Raw genomic sequence first — 23,959 nt, forward strand, 5'->3', positions numbered from 1 at the left:
AAAATTATAGTTCCCACCTAATGCAGCATCTCAAAACAACTGATCAACTCAATGTATTGCTATTTATTATCGTTGTCTTCACCCAATTCTTAATGCACCTGACAACATTCATTTACACACACCCATATTAAACAATTCTGGGAGTAAAATTTCCTGGCACGTCAGACATTTTACTAAACGGATATGTTTTACTGAAACACAGACTATGTTGTATAGTAAGCTTAAGATAAATTTCAGAAAAACCACAATCATGATGTATTACATCTAAAAAGCAAGTTGAGGCCCAATCTAGAAAAGGTCTAATGTTAGAGCTATACATGATAAATATTTGTTAAAAGGTCATACTTAAAATGGCTTTAGGAAATATGACTTTTTATTATGAATGCTGCTTCTCCCATACTTGGATACACACAACTCACCATAGGTTGGTGTAGTAGGATTGCTACAGATTTAATATTTGTAACTTATTAAAAAAAGAATACAGAATGCTTCCAAATTAATAAAATGTAATTTAAAACCTTGTAATGCATATTTTTGTCCTGAGAAACAAACATACTTTATGTAGGAAAAAAATTCAGCAACTTTTTCAATCCTTGAAAACATGGAGACGACCACTGGAGTTACCACCCACTAAGATATTCTTTGTAGGGTGCACAGCATTGATGGAACAAACAGAGCCAAGGTAATCTACATTATAAAAAGAGTGTAACTGTTCACCAGTGTCCTGGAAGATTTCTATTTGCCTTGGGCGTGCCATACTGCCAACCACAAAACAGTCTTCCTGTTTAGGGTCCCATATTGCTCTGAACCTAGTTAACCAGCGTCCTGTGTTATTGTTATGTCTATTCAGAAAAATGAAAGAAAACATAAAAATCAAACACTGAATTTAGTAAGTTGCATATTTAAATACTGCCATTTCAGGTGCTCTTGTTTAGAGCATCCATTAGCCACACGTCTATCCTCACCTTCTAGCCATCATCATATTCAGCTAGTTTGGGAATGGTACTTTTCAGAACTGTTCAACACTACTCCTCAACAGATCAGAGGAGAAGTGTACATTAATGATAAGAGCCACCCCTTTCCTCTCACAGACCTAGAGGAAGGGACTGTAACAGGACAAAAAGGAGAACTAAAGGCAAGAAAAGTGTAGCAAGAGATCTTCTGACATAATAAGCAACTATTTGTAAAAGGTACTCAAGCTCTGGAATTGTCTTGATACAAATCCAGGGGAAAACCATTAAGGCCTTTTAAAAAATGCAAAATTTTAAACTTTCAGGCCAGCCATATTAATACCAACCCCTCAGTGACCCCAGAGGTGGCAATGACTGATATGATGGAGGGAGTCCCGCCTTTCTTGTTCACAGAAAGGATTTGCAAGCTTTAAGCCTGGGCGAAGCAGGAATGAAGGAAAGGGAATAAGGAAAAGATAGATATCTCCATTTATAAGCAGTGCCCTTTATTATCAAAATGTGTTGCTTTGAGTATCTTGTTCAATTGCAAAATATTTTTAGAATTACAAAATAATTTTAAAAAGAAACACCTATGAGACCACACCCTGAAACATGAGAAAACTTCTCAAAAGTACAGGGACATAACAGGCTTTAATACTCTAGTTACACAGAAAGATATTAAAAGCCTCCTCACAAATCTAGTGGACTCAAAGCTGGCTATATACAACCCTGATCCTGGGTTTAGCTGAGGACCAAAGCTAGTCCTCCGTCTAATAAAGAACAGCATCAGGGCTGCTCTCTCTTATGCAGCTGCCTAGGACACCAATAGCTGTTCTAGTGGCTGGAGAATCACCAGGTTTAGGGCAAGCCCCCGCCATGCCCCCTTTTCACAGTAAAAGCCACTATGACAGCTCTCTGCTACCTGGCGGCTCTCTCCACCAGGTGGTTGTGCTAGCTTTACAGCAACTCAAAGCAGCCAGAAAAGGCAAGATCCTTAGCACTAGTATATGTGCCTTACCTGACAGCAGTGAGAACAGAAATCGTAGATGATAAAGAGCTGGTATCATAGACTCTGTGAAGTAAAGCAAATCATAAAACTATATATAAACACACACACAATAATAAAAACAAGATTTTCCTGACTATATACATAGGCATTTTACAGGTATCAGACAATACAAGTTTTGGAATACAGTAATAGGTTCTGTACTTGTGAAATCCAATTTAGGGATAGGTGTTAAAGTCCTGATTCCATTAATAGATACGCATTCTAAAGCAAATTTTTGTATTTTTGAACAGAATTACTTTAGTTTGTTACCTTATAACATTAGAGCGGAGCAGGGGCTGCAGAGGGCAATTTAAACTGGGGTAGGGGGAGGCAAAGATTTGCTCCTCCACCTGATCTTCCTCTTCCCCTCTCAGGTGCCCTACCACACCAGCAACCTAATGCCCCTGGCCCATGAGCCCCTACACCCACACCCTCCAAATCTAAGTGAGTGGCACTGGGACCTGGCATGTGGGGTCACAGCACCACTCAAGTTTATCCCAGCCAAAAAAAAAAAGTTAACTAACTTCAAGTCTTTAAATCATGATTAAACGACTTCAGTAACTCAGCCTCAAGTTAGGGTCTATTACAGGAGTGGATGGATGAGGTTCTGTGGTCTGCAATGTGCAGGAGGTCAGAGGCTAGGGATTCACAACCTTTTGCATTGAAAGCCCCTCTCCACACTCTACCCCACCATGCTATAAAAACTTCATGGCCCACCCGTGCCACAACTGTTTTTCTGCATATCCAGTAGATTAAGAGTCAGGACCGGCGTTAAGGATAGCAAGCAGGGCAACTGCCCAGGGCCCCGCAAAGCTAAGTTGTGCAGGCTTCAGCTTCACAGCCAGGTGGTGGGGCTCAAGGCCCCAGGCTTCTGCCCCACACGACGGGGCTTCAACTTTCTACCCTGGGCTCCAGCAAGTCTAATGCCAACCCCCCTTGGTGGACCCTCTGAAACCTGCTCACAGCCCCCCAGGGGTCCCAGACCCCTGGTTGAGAGCTGCTAGACTAGATGATCATGATGATCCCTTCTAACCTTAGTCTATGAAAGCGCTGGTGCCCATTCCTGGCTCCAAAGCCTATGGAGTAGAGGGTTACCGGATGTAAAAAGCTCACACAGACCCCCACCCAGTACTAATATGCTCCTTTGAAAATATATCTGGAATAGCTGAACTTCTATGTTTGTCTTGTTCAAACTGCAAAGATTTAAGAAGTCTTTACTACTGGGTTGGTTCCGTATCACACCCTACTTTTTAAGAGTAGGTCTTTGAATATCTGTTGTGCATACGGAGCTGTAAAGATGTATTGCAAGGAATATACAAGAATTTGTGTAGCTGCATTTCCTCCCGTCTACACAGACTTAGTATCTAATATATACACGTAATTTATGAATTAATAGCAACCATCCATTCTGAACCATGACGGTGTAAGCACCACCACAGTTCAGTTACTGTCTGTTGTGCTGCAGCATCGCAAGTGGCTGAAAAGTCCAATTCTTGAGCAATAGTCTTTGCCATGAATATCCCGGGGTAAAGCACAGGGCCAGAAGATGAAGCCAGTGCACTATTACAACTTGAGGCCTGCTGCGCTTTCCTCTTTGCTCTCTTCACTGTCTTCTCATCCTCCTCTCTCTGACATGTCAGTTATAGCGATATGACTATTGCATACATTCTTGAAAGAATATGATTTTGTTTTTAAAACACAGACAGTTTTGTATATGGCCTGATTTTTCAGCCTTAACCAGGCCTCCCATTTTGTGCCTACTATTCTGTGATGTAATTTAGGTTACTTAAACATTTAAGTACCCGATTTGTGGATGTAATCAGATACTTAGATGTCCAGATTATTTAAATAATGATCACAAACTGACAGCATGAAAAGTGAGACTTTTTAAAAAACACAGTCCCCACGACAATTTCAGTCCTAATTATGTCATATGCTTTATCCACCTCTAGGCAACATATAAAAACACCAGTTCTTTTGTCAGACTTTTAGCAGGAACACTGAAGAAATTCAGGACCTCAGCGCTTGTAACTGCTATACGTGGACTCATTAACCAGGTTTTTTAAAAGCTAGCCCTATCACTGTGTCTATTTATGGTCACAGTTGTAGGTTCTAAAGAGAAATGAGGGCAAAAATGTAAGCAAAGAAATCATTAGTTATAAAAACTATTACAAGAAATTCTACTTAAAAATGTAAAGAAAAAGCTATCAAGAACAAATATTAGGCAGTGAATTGTACTTCTGTATTCTCTTCCTTCCCACACCCTTACCTCAACATATCATCAGCACACGTTGTTACCACTCTGTTACCAGTAATAGGTGAGAAATACGCAGAAGCAACACTCTTTGTGTGTCCACTGAGAAAGCTTATGGGCTTGTTTTCATTAGGCTTCAGGTATCGTGTATCAAAAATGCAAACATTCCTGCAAGACACACACAGCGCCATTTTAGAACAGGTATCATTATGGAACGTTAAGTAGTTAACTAACTAACTACTCTAAAGTCAAGTAGTTGCATAGTCTTTAAAATTTAAATTTTCAGTTTTCACTTCCATGTAAGTGGAGGAACAGAGTGTACTAGCTGCACCTTAAAAAACCTAAATATAATAATAATTGCCTTTTAAGAGCTAGAATGTATAGTACAGCCTGCCCTAAACCACTCACAAGGCAAACAGTAATTACAAATGTCAATTCCTTCATAAGCCATTACCAAAAGCCTTTATTTCCCCAAGGATGTGAGCTGTAGCTCACGAAAGCTTATGCTCAAATAAATTGGTTAGTCGCTAAGGTGCCACAAGTACTCCCTTTCTTTTTGCAGATACAGACTAACACGGCTGCTCCTCTGAAGCCTAAAAAAAGATGCTACTCATTATTTTTGAAGTGGCACCATCCATGAAAATGACAACTGCGGGTGTGCTAGTACTTTTAATCCTCTTTTCCCAAAACTGAAGTGTCGCATAGTGTCCTTTTCTTACTCCCAACACCAAAATATTAGGGAAAGCCAAATTATATCAGATTTTAAGTTTCTTTGTAGAACGTTTTCCTAAATGATCAGAAAAACCTTGAATATACATATTTAAGTTAAAAAATTAACTTCCCTATTATAAATATCAGTAGATGATCGCTCTCCCCAAACCGATCCCATTTACAGCTGATTCCCAAGGCCTTCCTGTGAAACCGCTGCACAGAGTTCTGAAAGCACAAGTCACTGTAATACATTTTGAAGTACATACACTGCACCAGCAGCAATGAAATACTGTCTGTTCACTGGATGAACATGGACAGTTCTTGTTGTCTTTGCATTAACATTTGCAGTAAGTTCAGAAGAGGTTCCTGGGGTCCGTCTGTCCACAATAGCCACGTCACCATCCCACTGTCCTACCACCAACGTGGAGGCATTGTTTGCCAAGAAGTCAAAGGAAGAAAAGCGTTTTTCTTCACTTCTATACACCTAAGTATGAAACAGGCATTTATGTAAAGCAATGTATAATTGGTTAAAAATAAAATCAGACTAATCAACCATTTCCATATTGATACTTCACAGCAACTGAAGTATACAATAGAATGTAATCTGCTTTAACTACAGCTATGTCCTTTCACACTGAATTATGCTAGTAACATCAGTTAAAACAGCAGCAGTGATCCATTTAAGTAGCTTTTTCATGAGAGCAGGTGGAATACAGAAAGTGTCTCTATATAGGGTATTTTGGACAATAGACTGAACAGAATGCAAAGTATTTATAACTCCCACATAAGGTCTTGTCATCCAACTATTTCCACAAGCAAAGGAAAGACTCACCAAGCAAATCTCAGTCGGGTACTGAAATGGGTAGTACTGGCTGTCCCCACCCCAGGCCCAGGGGTGCACCAAGGAGGATCAGGCTCCATGGAATTTGAGGAACAAGCTCAGAACGAGCCTTTGTCCATGCCAGTCTCCCAGCATAGTGGCCATTATCCACAGTTAAGGTAATGGTACTTTAAGCAACATTAATTTAAGACTTCATTACTGTGCCCGCCAGGGGAGCCTGGCCAATGGCAGCACTCCTCTTGTAGAAGCCATGTGACCATGAGAAGCCAGGACCAGGCAAACAGGAGAGAAGAATTGCAAATCTCTTCCCAGGATCCACAAAGCTAGGATGTTATGTGTCACTTGGCCCCTTTGTGGAGTTCTAAGCAGTTGTCTGGGGAATGGGTGAGAACAATTAAGCTAACAGGAGTTTTACGTTGCACCATGATTGATATTTTCAGAGCTCCTCTAAAGAAAAACTGTTAATTTGCTGCTTTAAAATATACTCTTAAAAAAAAATGAAGAGATTTACTGGGTTAAATAGTCACATAGATGCAGATGAAACTCATTTTAACATGAAACAGAGTTCCTTAGTGAGAATAAGTTAAAGAGGGTGTCCATGACATGTTATGAGGATGTTTTCTTAAAACACCGCAGTCAAATCAAAAACAAGGCAAATTTTCCAGATATTTGATTGGCTATGTGGTTTCCATATTTTTTTTTGGACTGTATTTTTATGAAAATGTTTTTTATGGTTATTTTATGTTGCCTTATGAGGGAATACTGGTAAACTTTCCAGCAATCCGAGGAGCTAACAAATTATTTTTGGTATTAAGTGGCTGAATATACTTCATAGCTATATATATTGATAGATTCATAAGGAGACTTATACATAATGGAACTGCATGAACATTCACCTCTTCAAAGATAGCTCTGGTAACATCTCCACATCGTACTGTTCCATCATAGCTCAGGGATAGCAAATGAACAGGATTAAATGGAGAAAAATACATGCAGCTTACTGGTTGACTATGTGGTATAAAGACATATACTCCATCTTCAGATTTAGAGTTCTGAAAATAAAAAGATTTAATTAACACAATGTTAAATTAACCATGTCATTTCTACTTTTACATTTATTGCTCTTTCAAAAAGTTACTTATGTCTCAATTCTGTATCACAACTAATATTGATTTGCTTTTTCCTAATCTTTTCTGAATGTTTGCATACAGCAATAAATTCATTCTGCTAGGTAAACTAATAGAACAAGACTGCTTCCAGTAGTCCAAATTGCAAATGTAGCCCTATCTGAGCCTCTCTGAGGCAAGTCGTTGGAGCCCTTGATCAGGCTAAACAGCCATTGATGTCAATGAGTTCTGCCTGAGGGCATAGTGCAGGATTTTGCTCACAATTTACAGTTCAACATACTACTGACAGGCCTATGCTTTGTTTCCCCTCATCCTTTTCATCACTGTACAACAGGCTTAGTTACATGAGCTAGACATTTACTGTCAATTTCATAATTACTATACCTCCCAGAGAGTAAGAGCTACAACTTCTGCTATAACTTATTTCAGAGTAGCAGCCATGTTAGTCTGTATCCGCAAAAAGAAAAGGAGTACTTGTGGCACCTTAGAGACTAACAAAATTTAGGTGCTATAATGTAAAGTTCTATTTCATCATATTGTTTTTATTGCTAGAATTGGTTTACATTCAATTTGGGAATTAAAAACTGGACAGTAAAACTTTCCTACATCTTATCTTCTAATAACGCTAATACCACTACAGCATCCAATCAAAATTTAAAATACAGTCAAATGCTTATTTTTTGGTTCCGGTACTCTCTTCCTTCTATGGATGTTATTCTTTGCCCCCAAACTGAGCTACCTTCAGTAAACCTAGACTGAATTCAGAGAAAACTAAGACAGCTATTACATCTTAATTAGTGACACAAGCTTCTCTTGTGGATGAGCTTTCCAGAGGAGGTTAAAGTAGCATTTGCTTTTCCTTTATCATTAGTCATTTGGAGTAAGAGGGTGAATAGGTCTTGTTGCCCAAGCACATTATGATAATTCTGTAGGCCTAATGTACACAACTGTATGTGGTAATGTGATAATTTCTGCCTTATTCCACTGGAGACGGGAGATTCCAGGCTTATGGCAAAAGCATTTGTTTCTTGTTCTGTTGATTTGCAATATTATACAACCATAGAACGTAGGTCTGGAAGGGGCCTCAAGAGGTCATCTAGAGTCCATTCCCCCATGATAAGGAAGGCGTAAATATCCCTAGACCATCCTTGACAAGTCTCTGTCTAACCTGTTCTTAAAAACCTCCAAGAATGAGGATTCTACAACCTCCTTAGGTAACTTGTTCCAGTGCTTAACTAGCCGTATAGTTAGAAAGTTTTGCCCTAATATCCAAACCAAATCTCCCTTACTGCAAACTAAACTTGTCCTATCCTTGATGGACACTGAACACAGATATAGAGAAAAATTACATTAGGTCATTTTTAGAGGGTTTTACAATTTATTCCCATTTTTTTGTGTGTCACTCCATGGCCTGTATTATTTGTGTGTGTTGCAGCAATGACCAAAGGCACCAATCAAGAATATAACCATGTTGTGCAGGGGGCTATACAAGCATATATAAAGATATAGCTTCTGCTCTTAGAATTTAAGACAACGTAACAATTCTAACAAACAGAAGAAAAGGAGGACAAGCGTTATGAAAATAGGTACCTAAGAGATCAACGATCTTGTGGGTCCGCCATTACTTTAGTACATGATCACTTTATAATCTTTAACATTTTTATCCTCATAACATCCCTGTCAAGTAGGGGAGTACTATTATTCCCATTTTATAGGTGAGGAACTGAGGCACAGAGAGACTAAAGGGTAAAGTCCTAGCCCCTCTGAAGTCAAAGGGGGTTTTGCCACGGACTTCAATGGAGGTAGGATTTCACTCTAAATGCATTGCCTGTAGTCACAAAGGGTGACTCTATGGCAAAGCTTAGAACCGGACCTGGGACAGCTGGCATCAGAACCACTGGATCATACTTCGCCTCGTCATGTAACAACACTGGTTGGCACAACTTGATGGTTCTAAATTATGAAGATTTTTTTAACCCTATACATAGCTGGTATTATTCAGTTATCTTTGAGTTTCTTAATCTAGCTAAGATTAGCTGACTGATTTCTTGGAGGCATCAAGGCAGAAATGGGTTTTGAGGAAGGTTTTTAAGACATGAAGGGCAGTAGCTTTACACACTAAGTCAGGGAGGGTGGCTTCATGTATAAGGGACAGCATGAAAGGAAGAGCAAACAGCTGCAGAAGAGAGAAATGGGCATTTAAGATGGGCATCTATGGCAGAACAGAGAGGATGGTGACACAATACAAGATATTTGCAAATAAGTAGTAAAAGGCAGAATTGTGAAGGGTCTTAAAGAGGAGGACAAGAAACTGGAATGTAATGCATTTGAAAAAAACAGTGCTAGAGTAGACAGAGAGAGAGCTGGAACATTCAGAACAGTGTGCAAGGAAGATTATACTAGCAGCTTCATTCTGTATGAACCTGAGGGAGCCGATGCGGGTGTCAGGGAGGCCAAAGTGAAAGAAGCTACAATAATCAAGTCACAAGAGAAAGACATGGACAAGAACTTTGATTGTAGGAATAAGTAAGACAAGTTGATTTCAGAGTCAAGGTGATATGAAAAATAGTAGTTTTGATTTGCTAACAAATTTTCAATAATGTTCTACAATGTGAGAGAAAGGTCGGTGAGGTAATATCTTCTATTGGACCAACTTCTGTTGATGAGAGAGACAATGTAGCATAAATAAAGGCATGATAGTGTGTGATGGCATAACAATTTTATTTACACTAGTTGAGATGACATGATTCCCTCATTGCCATCATCCCAATCTCATGCACATAAAGATTATATTGCCTACCCCCCCAAAACTGTATTGTCTCATAGATGTTACCTCCTTAGCACTGGAACCGCATTTCAGTAACGGTCTACTAATCAGATTTACTAAAATCGTTCTCACCAGTTATCTGATTTCCCACCCCATACGATTCCCAATAAATGAATCCTAAGCACAACCCTCTCCTCCCCCAAAGAGATATCACACAAGCAATTTACCAAATCCCAAAGACCAATCTGTCCAGACTTGTCTCCGGCTGCCACCAAGGTCCTGCTTTCAGAAGGATGGATAGCCACAGAATATATTCTATTTTTGACAACTTTTGTAACAGCATCTTCACTCAGGATCATATGACTCAGACTGGCTTTGTATCTAGGCAACATCATTAAATTGTTAGATATTTCCCGCCAAAAAGTTAAAATTGACAGAAATAAGTTGTTTATAGATTACCTTTCTAAGTTACATATGTGTTTTTCAGTATCATTAGGGTTTATCTGCATTGTAAGACAGGGGGAAAAAGTACCAGTTAAATTTGGGCACATATTTACTGGCAAAGTTATTGTGAGCTCAGGCTAAATGCCCCAAAAAATTAGTGAATTCTGACGGATACCTGACTTATCTTTGTCCATGTATCCAGAAACCCATCCGTTAATTCACTGCTCTTATTCTGATTTGTAGGTACCATTGGAAGAGGTCCAGGTGGCAACTGAGGCTATTTAAAAGGCAGAAACTATGTTAAATACCCTGTGCATCTTTTACAGCTTCCCAACCAGTTCATTCAACTAGAAAAATGGATAAGCAAAGGGAGCTATTCAGCAATTATATATGCCACAAACATAAATCTATCCTTTCAAGATATTAAAATGTGCATAAAAAGAAATTCATATCAAAATATATCTTATTCCAGGAAGGAAGGGCAGGAAATAGTAAATACAAGTGTGTAAAAAGGTAGCCTCCTATACCCTTTCCTTTTCTCCCGACTCCGAGAAGCATCGTCTTCAACAACTATATGTTGCAGAAATTTAGCGTTATTTCCGTAGTAATGCAAAAAACCTAAATTATCAGCTCACATAGGAATACAGTTTTACATGTTGCTGTATAACTTCCTCAAATAAGGTAGTACATGTCTCAGGAAAAAAATAAGCTAACGAAAAGTTAGATTCAAGGTATGCTGAAAACACAAAACCCGAACAAGAAAAATATGAATTAACGCTGCCACAGCTGAATCTATGAATTACTGAGCATACATTACATTCTATCAAGATTCTGTAATGTTATGCAGAAGTGGGAAAGTATTATATCTTCAGCTTGAGCCACAGAACACAGAATTAACTATTGCACACTCCACTTCTACCATCAGATTTACTTTCAATAGAACTTCTCAGAGCATGCTCTGTTGAGATCATTTTGAATAGAATTTACTTTGTTTCTGCACAACCCTAGATCACTTTCACAGGGTCATATTCTCCTGTTCTTGCTCTTGAGAAGTCCCATAGAAGCCAATGGGGCTCTTCATGGAACAAAGTACTACTCAACATGAACACGGGTGGAAGAATCTGACCCATACTATTGGCTGCATGAAAAACTTCTCAAGTATCTCCAGGTTATCGAATAAAACTTATTTAGCCAATTAGGGATAAGTATTATCACAGCCAAACCCATTCAGATTTATTAAAAATTTCAATATCTCTAAATAAAAATCTAACATGTTTTCATAAAGCTGCCAAATATGCACTGTACTGTATTTCTTCTTTTTTCCTTCACCATCTTACATATTCATCAATTACTGGTTCTGGCTGTGCTGGAATTTCTGGCAATGGAACTCCTGATGGATCTACTCTTTGTAAGCGCATAGATCTTCGACGTACTGTCTCAGCTTCTGTCTTTTTGGGCTTAACTCTAGAGGAATGGAAATAGTCAAACAATATATATTCAAATAAGCCATGAGTTCCTGTGGTAAAGAAATCCAAAATAGGTTTGGATCTTTATTTCCAGAACTCTGACCCAGACTAATATCACAAATAGCTTTGATTCATTCTAGAAATGTGTTTTGCTCACAGAATCATAGAAATGTAGGGCTGGAAGGGACCCTCTCAAGAGGCTGTCTAGTCCATGCCCCTTGCGCTGAGACAGGACCAAGTATACTTAGGCCATCCCAAACGGTGTTTACCTACAAAAGAATTACTACACCACATTATGTCTTTAGTCTACGTTGTCTAGGAATCAGAGTGGTAGCCGTGTTAGTCTGTATCAGCAAAAAGAACGAGGAGTACTTGTGGCACCTTAGAGACTAATTTATTTGAGCATAAACTTTCGTGGGCTAAAACCCACTTCATCGGATGCATGCAGTGGAAAATACAGTAGGAAGTCTATACACAGAGAACATGAAACAATGGGTGTTGCCATACCCACTACAACAAGAGTGATCAGTTAAGGTGAGCTATTATCATCAGGAGAAAAAAAAAAAAACCTTTTGCAGTGATAATCAGGATGACCCATTTCCAACAGTTGACAAGGTGTGAGTAACAGTAGGGGGGAAAAAGAAGCATGGGGAAATAGTTTTACTTTGTGTAATGACCCATCCACTCCCAGTCTTTATTCAAACCTAATTTAATGGTGTCCAGTTTGCGGGTAACCATAGCAGTGCCGCTGACTTGAAGGTATACATTGTCCCCAAATGTGAAATAGTTATGGGTGAGGACAAAGTTCAGCCACCAGATTTGCTGTGAGAGTGGATGGGTCATTACACAAAGTAAAACTATTCCCCCATGCTTATTTCCCCCCCTACTGTTACTCACACCGTCTTATCAACTGTTGGAAATGGGCCATCCAGTTTATCACTACAAAAGGTTTTTTTTCTCCTGCGGATAATAGCTCACCTTAACTGATCACTCTTGTTGTAGTGGGTATGGCAACACCCATTGTTTCATGTTCTCTGTGTATTTACTTATATCTTCCTACTGTATTTTCCACTGCATGCATCCGATGAAGTGGGTTTTAGCCCACGAAAGCTTATGCTCAAATAAATTTGTTAGTCTCTAAGGTGCCACAAATACTCCTCGTTCTTTTTGTTGTCTAGGAATGTTTACCTTTATTACATTTTTGGTTTTCAGTTATGATCTACCTTCTCCCTGTTCTCCTCGCTCCCCAACTCTAGCTATTTATTCAGTGGCAAACAACTAATTTAAAGCTGCTTGGGGGTATGTCATCCTGTGGCAGAACAGTGAGTGGAGCAAAACCCAAAATTTCTGAAATCAGGAAATGCAAAGTTAAGGTTGCCCATGCAAGCTTAGCTCTGACCTCTTTCAGCAATGCCCTAATACACCCCGTTAACACATACGCCTTTACTTTGCCAACCCCACAGTTACTGAAATGTACATGTTGAATCTGTCTCTCTCCAGGCCTCCATTCTATCCACTAGTCTTCCTTTACATCGTCTTCCATACTGTATTTTATTTTCTTCTTATTCCTCTGTCCTGTAGCTTGTTTTCCTGTTTTTACTTAATGCCAGTGTTTCTATACTTATTATACCTATACCTAATATTCCCTTTTATCCTTTCAATTTTTTCCTCTCCAGCTCCCTTTCCCTTTGTTCCATTATCAGACTGATTTTTTTCTTCTTAGCCGTCAAGCTCGATATCACACTAGATGACTTCTTGAGGTCCCTTCCAGCCTTAAATTTTATGATTCTATAAGAACAAGTTGCTCTTGAAATCTCACTGAAAATACAATTGCTACTTTCATGCTATTTTGACCAGAAAGACATTCATACTACCATTACTTCTCTTAAAAAAAAAAAAAAAAAGGATGAGGTACAGAAATACATTAAGTGAAAACCTACCAATGGAGAAGTCACATGGACAGTTTAAGGTAATTGGTGGTCTAGATCAGGGGTTCTCACGGCCTCAGAGTGCAGCCACCAACTCTTGCTGGTGACCGCTGTTACAATTTTAACTAAAATTCCTAATTAAGTTTAGGAAAGACAGAAATAAATATGCACATATACATGTCCAAATCATTCCAATTTATTTATGTTGGTATTTTTTGCAGACTCAAAAATAATGTACACTTGTCTCTATTCTTTACTGGAACTAAACAGAACAGAAACACAAATAAGGTGCTTTGCAGGTTCTTGTCTTTTGCTGTTGTTGTTTATTGTGTGTTTTGGGTTGCTTTTTTAAAGACTTGCTAACTATTAAGTCTGCTGTTGTGAAAAGTGATATTAACAAACATACAAATATTACTTTTCACACGCAGAAGACTTACGCAGCCCTGGCAAGCCCAGAGACAAATTAAGCCCTGGATGGGGAGGTGGGTACAGTACCGTTGAGGGCCAAAGGCAATGAGGAGAATGGATGGGGGGACAAGAGGAGAATGGATGGCACCCCAGGGAAGGTGAGGAACTCACTAGCAGCCTGCTCCTCCAGCATTTGTCTCTCCAGAAGGGGGCAGGACCCAACCCCTGCTGGCAGCCTCGGGGAAGGGGCCACTGCTTTGCCCTGTCCCCCATCACAGTCCAGAAGGCTGTGGCCACAAGACAAGCCCCTGGGGGCCGCATTTGAGAAACCCTGGCCTAGATCAAGATTTAAATATGTACTGCATACATATATAATGAAAAAAGTAGAATTAGCAAAAAAATGTTGATTTTTATTTTTGTTTAAATATTGATGTTATTTTACCTTTTGATTCCATGAGATTGTCCTTTGGTTGCCATTTTGCGAAGTCTTGCAGCTGACTTTAAAGAAAAGTGTAGAAATGTAAGAAATATAGTCAGATGAACAAGTGGTTTTTTTGGAATATTTTTGTGCAATGCAGTTAACTAAAGGAAACTAGTGATTATGAAGTGACTAAAAATTACAATTTTTGTGTTTATTCTCTCAATTAATTATCTGACTTGTTCAGTTTACCAGTCAAATTTTCCTAACTTCCAATTCTACAAACTAAAGAGTAAATCTGAAACTCAAACTGAGTTGTTTCTACCTCTTGTTCTTTCAAGTTGTTACCCACTACCAACAAAATTCACTGAATAATGTAGATGGCAAACAAGAACAGAATACAGTCCATCTTGCTATTCTACAGCTGTATACATCTTGCAGTGATAAGAAAAACAAAATCCTAAACAAGAAGCACCAGAGAAAGTGACTTTGAACAGAAATCATATTTTAAAAGAGATGCCAATATATAAAAACTTATATTAGATTTTGAATTTATGAATAAGACTCGTAAGAGGATTAGATATATAAAAGCTGAAATATCAGCAGTTTAATTCACTATAATTATAATCACTATGGGACTTGAATTCAGCATACAACTGCAGGGATAAAGTCCAAATTGGGGGACAGCCGAGTGCTTGTTCAGTGTTTTATTTCTTTAGACATATGGAATTTTAGAGTGGTTTGTGTACACAGGTAGGAAGGAATCCAATGTGCTACATGGGGGGGAGGGAGGGAGGGGCTTAAACTTGTCTCCGCTGAGCTCTTCAGAGACATCTGGGGAGATTTTTTCAAGTCACTCCCTCCTACCCCAACCACAGAGGTTGAGTCTTGGTGAGCATAAGCCCTATTTCCTCCCAGCTAGGGCTCTCTGTGCCTCTGCGCCTGGGACTGAACAGTTCCATCTCCAGCTTTTCTAGCTCTGTTGTGAGAACGAACAGCAGAGACTGCGCAGAACCAGCTCTGGGTGAATAAAGGAGTGACCTTTCAAGGAAGGAGCTTACTCCTTAATGCAAGAGTGGACCTATGAGGGAGAACAGAACAGAACAGAACACAGGAGAGAGAAGGAACCTGGAAAGGAGAGGAAGAGCAGGACCCGTGTCTGTAGATAACATTTAAAATGTCACTACTTTAATTTGTTGGATTACTTCCTCCACTGTGTAGCAGTATAATACACAGCACTTATAATGCTTTCCATAATTTAAAGTACTTTATACATATTAATGAATTAAATCCCACCTTCAAAAAAAAATAGAGCCCTATCAAAAAGTATGCAAAGTATAATCAGATCACCGTGGGAGATCATTGCAATATATCATTGCAAAGTCAGTTGTGAAGTTTTTATGCCTCTCTCTCAAGCATCTGGTATAGGCCACTGTTAGAGACATGTTTCATAACTAAATGAACTATGGGTCAGTTTTAGTATGGCAATTTCTATTATGTTTAGAGTGACAATTTTATTCTTATTCTAGGGAGACATCATACAAACCTCAAGCAGCTTTAGAGAAGCAAAAAAATTAGCATTTTCTGTAATGTTCTTTAGTCTTTTTCTTTCATAGGCTGACAGCTGTGAAGATCCATCCTGCACGAACAAATAAAAGCAATTACTCTGTAGGATAATGTTTAGGATATTACACAGAGTGCACAAAAAAGGCCTGGACTGTTGAGAAAATAAAGCACTGTACAAAGTTGCATGGCCTTTTTTTTTTTAGGTTCCAAACTTCTCTTACAATAAATGTTACTTTATAGTAAGGAGTACCTGACATTCCTCCATTTCCAAACAACTGTTAAAGTATGCGGTCATTAAAAGCAAAAAGGCACAAAACACTAGAAAGTTGACAAACTGGTTAAAACAGAATAGGGAGGAACAGGGGAAAAGTGGCACATTACACCAAACTCCTAGGCAGTACTGCTTTAAGAGAGCTCCATCAGTGTGGCCAGAAAGTGTCCAATCACAAACATGAATATAAATTTATATTTTGCCTTAATACAAAGAGAAGCTGCGGATTCTTTGTTTTACCCTGCTGCAGAAGCATTCTCCCTCCCACCCCCCAAGAGATACACCACAACAGGAAAGGATAAAACAGACCAGCCCCAGAGACTGATATTTAAGGAATGGTGACTGAATTAAAATTTCTTGAAGGCACACCTGCTGAGTTTTGAAGAAGATCTGAAGAAAAATGTGGGGGAGCTAGTCAATATGGTAACTTTAGAAAACCTTTAATTGCACATATTGACCGAAGCCAAGCTGGTTTTGTATCAGGATAGGAGTGTTTTGCACACTCAGCTCAGGCACACACTTATGAAGATGGAGTGTTAAAGATTAGTCTCAAAGTTCTTTATGGATGTTAAAATTATTTCAATAATATCTTTAATATTACATTGATAAATAAGAAATGAAAGCCTGAGGCAATTATACAACACTGAAATGTACAACAATACAGATATTAGGCTGTCTTATAATAGTTGTCTATGGTATTGTTTATAGAAAAATTGAGTCCTTTTTAGAACTAAAGGTAACTAAAGTCTTTATAAGAGTGGAGTTATTCAGATATACATCTTTCAGTTATATTCATAAGCAAAATACTGGATGCAAATGGAGTAAGCGGTGTGTTATTTCTTGGTACCTTAGAGAAAAAGGGAAATGTGGTACAGTCTGAAAATTATTATTTGGATTGCCATAGCACTTAGGAGCCCTAGTGACAGACCAGGAACCCACTGTACTAAATCCTGTACAACTACAGAACAAAAAGGCAGACTCTGCCCAAAACAGCTTACAATCTAAGCTTAAGAGAAGAGACAACAGATGGCTAGACAGACAGAGTACAAGGAAATGACAAGACAATACTGGTCAATAGGATAATAAAATAGAATAATTTTCTTTTTCTGGTAACAAAACTTTTACGAGCCAATCCTGAAACTGATACTACTCAGGAAGGCCCATGTGGAGTCAGTGGCAGGATCAAGACCTTAGGTTGGATTTTTGCTGTCGGGATTTTGTTTAGCTATGACTGCTTGAAAGAAATAGTCTCTCATACATTACAGACTGTCAAGATTAATTATGTTAACTATACTAATATTTATCTACAGCCAATATGTATGGTTAAGAAAAAGATCTAAAACGGAGGGCTATGTAAAAATGAATAACTTATATTGAATAATTATGAAAAACATGGTCTTCTTTTTCTACCTTTAAAAAAAATGAAGTAAAATAATTGCATTCCCTTAAAAAGAGTACAATAATTTTATTCCTTTTGCTATTTTCTAGGGGGCAAACAGTTCCTCGTTTACAAAATCATCAATACTTGAAGTTTCAAAATGTAAAAGATGCCAAACAACAGAAATTGAGGGCTAGGCTAAGAATATACAGAGGAAGCTAAAAGCAAAAGAGAATATAGTCACAAAAAATGTTTGGTTTCTTACCACATAAGAGACATCGGAATTACTTCCTTCACTGTCTGTATCCCAATTGTTTTCTGAATCATGATCAACTGTAACTGAGGCGTTTGTGGGTGACACCATCCTACTTTTATGATGAAGTGAAGACATACTGGGGATTACTCCTTGTGGACTGGAAGAAGCCTTGTAGGATACATCTCTTATTTGCTGACTTGTGGGATCATCGCGGGATTTTTTGACTTTTGGTTCTCTTTCTGAAGGCCCTTCAGTACTAGAAAACTTTTCTAGTAAGCGTTTCTGGGGCAGACGTTTGTTGCGTTTCTCTTCTTCCATGGATAAGGGGGTGAGAAGAACTTTCACTTGTTTTCCAAAAACTGCTCTTCGTTCAGCTTTTTCTGATACATAGCTCATACCGGGGTTGTCTTTAGGGGTGTGCTCCTACACAAATGACGTAGAGAAAAATATGAAGCATACTGTGCTCAAATAAATGCGTTAGTCTCTAAAGGTGCGACAAGCGCTCCTGTTCTTTTTGCGGGTACCGACTAACAGGGCTGCTCCTCCGAAACCTGCACTCGAGCTCCGCTCCTGTAACTTGTCTCCACAGGACTGGCACCAGGCACAAATCATGCGAAAACCAGTGGCATATTAAATATACAAACGCCTCAGTGTAAAAAAAAATAAAATAAAATCCTGCTGCTGGGTTTTCTCCTGCCTTATAGGCGGAGCCCAAGGCGTGGAGCTTTCCTCCCAAAAGGAAGGGCCCTTCCCAGCCGCTTGGTGGGTCCCTGCTCACAGAGCAAGCATCGCCGGCAGCTCCTTCCGACGCAGTGGCCAGGAAGCGCTTACAACACGGGGATGGAAACATCGCCCCGGCTTCGGCCCCGCGGCTCGCAGAGGGCTGTGGCCCTCCGTCCTCCGGGGCCAGGCACGGCCGAGACCCCGGGCGGCGGGGAGAGCCGCCCCCCGCCCGACCCAGGTGCACCGCGCGCGCAGACCCGCCCCGACCCGCCCCGCCCCGCCCAGCCGCGGCGTTTTCTTTCCTCCAGGCCACGCAACTGCTGCCTGGGTTTCCTCCCTCGCACCCGGGATGGGGGGGCCCCGGCCCCGGCCCGCTCTGGCTCAGCGGCGCGTGGGTGCCCGGCGCTGTACAAAGGCGGCGGAGCCGCTCCCCGCCCCCCAGGCGCGCCCAACGCCAGGGAGCGGAGCCTGCCGAGGAACGGGCCCGGCCCGGCGGCCCCCGCTGCGGCCGGAGGGCGCTGCCGCCGGGGAAGGGAGCGGGGCGGCGGCCGCCCCCGGGCCGGGCTCGCTCGGGGCTCAGCGAGCCCAGCCGGGGCGGTCCCCGGGGCGGCGCTGAGGGCGGAAGAGGCGCCCCAGAGGCCGGTCTGCCCTGGCCGCCCCAACCGCCTGACCTGCGTCCGCTGCCGGGCGAGCGGCGAGAGCGGCTCCTCAGCCCCGAGCGTCGCGGCCTCGGCCAACGGCATCTCCCCGGCGGGGGCGGGGGCGGGGGCGGGGCCTCCCCTTCCCGCGTGTGCAAGGGGGCGGGGCGCGGTTACCTAACGGCGCGGGGGGGCCCGGGGCTGCGAGCCGCCCGCACAGACCCGCTCGCCCCGGCGGGCCCCGCGCGACGCTTCCCTCAGAGGCGCCCCCGGCGGGCGAGAGGAAACGCGGGCCCCTCCGGCGCTGGTGCCGGGACCAGGCCTGCGGCAGCCCCCCCGGCCCCAAGGGGTTTCCAGCGTTTGGACTCCGCGAAGGCCAGGGCTGGAAGGGACCTCAGGAGCCCTCCAGTCCCGCCCCCGGCTCACAGCAGCGCCAACATCAACGCTGCCCGCCCCCGCCCCCGCCTGTTGGGTACCCGCGTCCTCCTCCCAGCCAGGGCTTTGTCAAAAACCCTAAAAGCCTCTAAGGATGGAGAGCCCACCGCCTCGCCAGGGATCCCATTCCGGCGCTTCACCCCCCGCCCCGTGAAATCGTGTTTCCGAATATCCAGCCTAGACCTCCCCCCTGCAACTTGTTCTGCCACCCCTGGGAACAGCCCAGCTCCATCCTCTGGGGAGGGAGGTTTAGTGGGGGAGGTTTAGGTTGGATATTAGGAAAAACTTTTTCACTAGGAGGGTGGTGAAACACTGGAATGCGTTACCCAGGGAGGTGGTAGAATCTCCTTCCTTAGAGGTTTTTAAGGTCAGGCTTGACAAAGCCCTGGCTGGGATGATTTAACTGGGAATTGGTCCTGCTTCGAGCAGGGGGTTGGACTAGATGGCCTTCTGGGGTCCCTTCGAGCAGGGGGTTGGACTAGATGGCCTTCTGGGGTCCCTTCCAACCCTGATAGTCTATGATTCTCTCTGGAGCCCCCCTTTGGGTAGCTGACGGCTGCTATCAAATCCCCCCCCCCGCACTCATCTCTTCTGCAGACTAGACAAGCCCAGTTCCCTCAGCCTCTCCTTGTAATTCCTGTGCCCCAGCCGCCTCATGATTTTCATTGCCCTCCGCTGGACTCTCTCCATATATCAGGCTGGAGTCCTGTTATAAAGAAACATGCTTCTGCAAGCACATAATACTATGGTGATCAGTAATGATTAGAAAGTAATGGTTTAATGAGGGAGAAGAAGTAACAGGTAAAAGAATGAGATGAAATGTAAGTAAGGGGAGCTTCAGAGTAACAGCCGTGTTAGTCTGTATTCGCAAAAAGAAAAGGAGGACTTGTGGCACCTTAGAGACTAACCAATTTATTAGAGCATAAGCTTTCGTGAGCTACAGCTCACTTCATCGGATGCATACCGTGGAAACTGCAGCAGGCTTTATATATACACAGAGAATATGAAACAATACCTATTCCCACCCCACTGTCCTGCTGGTAATAGCTTATCTAAAGTGATTTCCAGCACAAATCCAGGTTTTCTCACCCTCCACCCCCCCACACAAATTCACTCTCCTGCTGCTTGTAATAGCTAATCAGACTAGCATAGCATGGCAGGGTAGGGGTGAAAAGCACATTGCTTGGCTCATTTAAAACTTGCCTCCATACAGCACTAGAAAATGTAGGAGTTGAATAGAGATCAGGTGAGATTTTTCTTAACCTCAGACCATTACCAGTATGTTGCCAAATAAGAGTGGAGAGTATGTAAACAAATTTCCACAACCTTTCCTGACAGAAGTGAAGAAGCCCATTAGCTGGTATTATACAGAACAGAGAGCATTTGTGCATTAGTCCCAGAGTAGATGAACTAGATCTTCTCCTGGCAATAGAGGAAGGTAAAATGTCTTTCCTAGATTTATCAAGAGATTTTGGTAACTTGAGTCCACAACATTTTGTTGATTTGCCTTCAGAATTTCACAAGTGGGCGGTTTTAGATAGATTCTTTCCTTCCTCTTTGGAGATCTTAGAGAAGGTAATGGGTACTTGCCACTATGCTTTACCTAGGAAACTCCTGGTGGTCTGTAAAGCTGCAGCTTTTCATTGCTCCTGTTCAATATGCATGTATGACCATTAGGGACATAGTAAGAGTATCTACAGCACCTTCTATGTTGGTTGAGTATCGAGCTCAGTGAGAATCCTGATTATGGAAATTTCTATGCTTTCCCACTGCCTAAGAGAGTTAGAGAAGTCCATATAACAAACTAGGTACAGTTGAAGTGATGCTAATATGAGAAGAAGCCTATGCTGACAAACTGGAGAGTTCAGAAAAGAGCTACAATGATTAGAAGTCTGAAAAACCTGCCTTCAGTGAAACTGTTAAACTAAATAGATTTTCTTTAAAGACAAGATTAAGAAGTGACTTGACTGTGGTCTACAAGTACCTGCTCAGGGAGAAGAATTTGATAGGGGTTTTTAAAGCTAGGAGACAAAAGAATAAGGGCCAATAGCTTGAAGCTGAAGCTAGACAAATTTAGGCTACAAATGAGAGGCAGATTTGTAATGGTTAGGGTAATTAGCCATTGGAACAACTTACAAAGGGATGTGGTATATTATCCATCACTTGAAGTCTTTAAATTATGATTGCCTGTCTTTCTAAAAGATATGTTTCTAGCTCAACTAGAAGTTATGGGTTTGATGCAGGAGTTGGTGAAATTCTCTCACCTGTGTTATGCAGGTCAGACAAGATAGTCATAATGGTCCCTTCCAGGCTTAAAAAATCTGTGAAGCATTTAAATAAATTGATAGGGGTGAAAGTGCAATTTATCAAGTGTGGATGTGGGCCTATGTTGATGCAGTTCAGAGCTCATGAGGACAGAAGGGTGTTTTGAAGCTCTGAAGGAAACCCCACCACAAGCCAGGTAAGATCCAAAGAATGCCCTTAGCTCAGGCAGCACCTGTGTGTCTGACAGACTATAAAGCCTTGCAGTTTTCAAACATACTCTTGGCAACACTTCAAATGCCCCAAGGGGCTGCTAGACCCAGGAGATGTGGGGGAAATATCCAGGACTATGAAACCAAAACTAAATTAACCTAACACCTCAAACTAAGAAAGTCATCCTAAAACCTAGATTTTTTTATAGAAAGCCATTCAAGACCAGCTAGCTGGCCCTGAACTACTGAAGGATATCATCCTTTATTAGTATGGTCAATGAGGTTTGTGGCTCCAACCATCACTGCTTGTAACTGGGTTTGAGCTACAGTCATATACATCCCATATGTGGAATCAGAGAAAGGCAGTTCTCAAAGAATTAGAGCATTCTTACAATGATTAATAACTACTAAGTCTTCTATAATCAATCAAAATTAGCATATTCTTTTTATAAGAAGAATATTTAGCATCAGGGAAGAATTAAAAGTTCCAAATAAAGAGATGCATTTATCTAAAAGCATTTATTTAAACAAATACACTCTTTGTACTGTACAGATATGATGTCGAAGCTTTAATACATTTGAAAAACTGGAAGTTAATGGAAATGCTGACAGCTTGTAGCTTTATACAGTATTTACATTCTAGTAGTTACAATAGTGAGTAGGAAGGTTTAAGGAATTGTCTGGTTTTGGGCTTTGGTGGTGCCATAATCCCCAGTTTCCTACTGGTTCCTGGCATGACTGTAGCACCATAAGATGTTGAATTGTATCTTGATGATGTCTGGGCTTTGGCGTTAGAAGAGACCTTTTTGTTGTTGATATAACCCCTACAAATGTAGAGAAAAAAGGATGATTTAGCATATCAACATGATAATCAATACCATAAACCTATATATTACATTTTATCTAAGAGAGTCAAATATATGACCCATGTGCCAAATCCACCTGCATGATGTATTTATGTGGCTTGCATAAACACGTTCATATTCTCCAGAATATGATCTTTCATTTAAAAACAAAAGTAAATTTCTAAAGCTCATGGGTGCAGAAGTAACCTTTTAAAGGTGAACCAAGTGTAATATAGGCTATGATGTCTGCGGACAGCCTGAAACAGTTATGCAAAAGGGTGAAGTCCCTTGTCCTCTATTAATCTGATTAGTGGAACAACTTTAAATGACACCTTAGTGACAACTTTAAATACTGAAATCACTGATCATTTTAGAGGATAGAAAGGTAGGAAAGTTCACTGGATTGGAAATTGGGAGTTCCTGCAGAGGACGAAATCCAGAAAAGATGGAGAGAAAGAGAGGGCAGAAACAGCAGTGGGATTAAAGGAGATTTATTTTTTCTCAATAAAGGCATTGAATAAATAACTGAACATAATCAGTACATACAGGCCATTGTCTTTTCTTGCTCTCTGAAAACCACCTACTGACATCAGTGGGTGTTCCACTGCATTGTGAGTATACAGTCCTATATATATATATAGTCCTATATAGCCAGGCTCAAGAACTATAATTAATTATACAATTTGGCCCTGTCCTCCAAATGAGTTTGATTCCCCTGATCTAGGAAAGCTACCAAAGCAATTTACAGACCTTATAGGAATTACATACAAAGCTTGTTAAAAGAATGTTGTTTAAAATGCAAAGTCAAGCACTCAGACGAAGAAATGCCAGATCTATGGTTGCCTGTACAATAAGTCTGCACTCCTGCATGTCCACCCTGTACTCTGAATGTGCAGGAATCCTGAGGAAAAACTGCATATGATCATATACCTAGACTGTTCCATAATCCATATGCACAAGGGGGCAGAATTAATGTTATAGATAACCATAAATCTGGAATCTCCTAACTTT

General features: G+C 41.0%; 3 protein-coding genes across 5 annotated transcripts in view; 1 reads left to right on the plus strand and 2 right to left on the minus strand.

Moving 5' to 3' along the window:
* FRMD5 (FERM domain containing 5) overlaps positions 1–18,079 on the plus strand; it is a 303,156-nt gene extending 285,077 nt beyond the window's left edge. Inside the window, exon 15 of the mRNA XM_073304542.1 lies at positions 17,688–18,079. Coding sequence (XP_073160643.1) covers positions 17,688–17,774 — 87 coding nt within the window. The 3' untranslated portion in view covers positions 17,775–18,079. The remainder of the gene's footprint in view (positions 1–17,687) is intronic.
* On the minus strand, positions 44–19,334 carry WDR76 (WD repeat domain 76). Of its 2 annotated transcripts, XR_012154121.1 has the most exons (14): positions 19,228–19,334; positions 17,843–18,256; positions 15,909–16,001; positions 14,387–14,442; positions 11,480–11,606; positions 10,318–10,419; positions 10,158–10,201; positions 9,926–10,079; positions 6,701–6,856; positions 5,230–5,447; positions 4,268–4,420; positions 1,969–2,022; positions 966–1,106; positions 781–842 (listed from the first exon to the last, which is right to left on the minus strand). XR_012154121.1 is itself a non-coding variant. In XM_073304536.1 (13 exons), the coding sequence occupies exons 1-13, from the start codon at positions 19,297–19,299 to the stop codon at positions 587–589; spliced, it is 1,899 nt and encodes a 632-aa protein (XP_073160637.1). In that variant the 5' UTR covers positions 19,300–19,334; the 3' UTR covers positions 44–586. The 2 variants fall into 2 exon arrangements, 1 of the variants encoding a protein (XP_073160637.1); XM_073304536.1 differs by lacking the exon at positions 966–1,106 and having other exon boundaries at positions 44–842.
* A 3,286-nt stretch (positions 19,335–22,620) lies between these two features.
* BLM (BLM RecQ like helicase) overlaps positions 22,621–23,959 on the minus strand; it is a 40,263-nt gene continuing 38,924 nt past the window's right edge. For both annotated transcript variants that reach the window (XM_073304563.2, XM_073304564.2), the window contains exon 22: positions 22,621–22,927. In XM_073304563.2, coding sequence (XP_073160664.2) covers positions 22,750–22,927 — 178 coding nt within the window. In that variant the 3' untranslated portion in view covers positions 22,621–22,749. The remainder of the gene's footprint in view (positions 22,928–23,959) is intronic.

This window comes from Lepidochelys kempii, chromosome 10, assembly GCF_965140285.1.
Source record: "Lepidochelys kempii isolate rLepKem1 chromosome 10, rLepKem1.hap1, whole genome shotgun sequence".
In the NCBI taxonomy this organism is placed as follows: domain Eukaryota; kingdom Metazoa; phylum Chordata; order Testudines; family Cheloniidae; genus Lepidochelys; species Lepidochelys kempii.

What these genes read in the sequence shown, in the direction of transcription:
- WDR76 (XM_073304536.1), bottom strand. Translation starts at nt 19,299, where the DNA reads ATGCCGTTGGCCGAGGCCGCGACGCTCGGGGCTGAGGAGCCGCTCTCG. An exon ending in TCGCCCGGCAGCGGACGCAG is followed by an intron (nt 18,257 to 19,227) that starts GTCAGGCGGTTG and finishes TCATTTGTGTAG; the next exon opens with GAGCACACCCCTAAAGACAA. An exon ending in AACCAGTAATTGATGAATAT is followed by an intron (nt 10,420 to 11,479) that starts GTAAGATGGTGA and finishes CCTTTTAAATAG; the next exon opens with CCTCAGTTGCCACCTGGACC.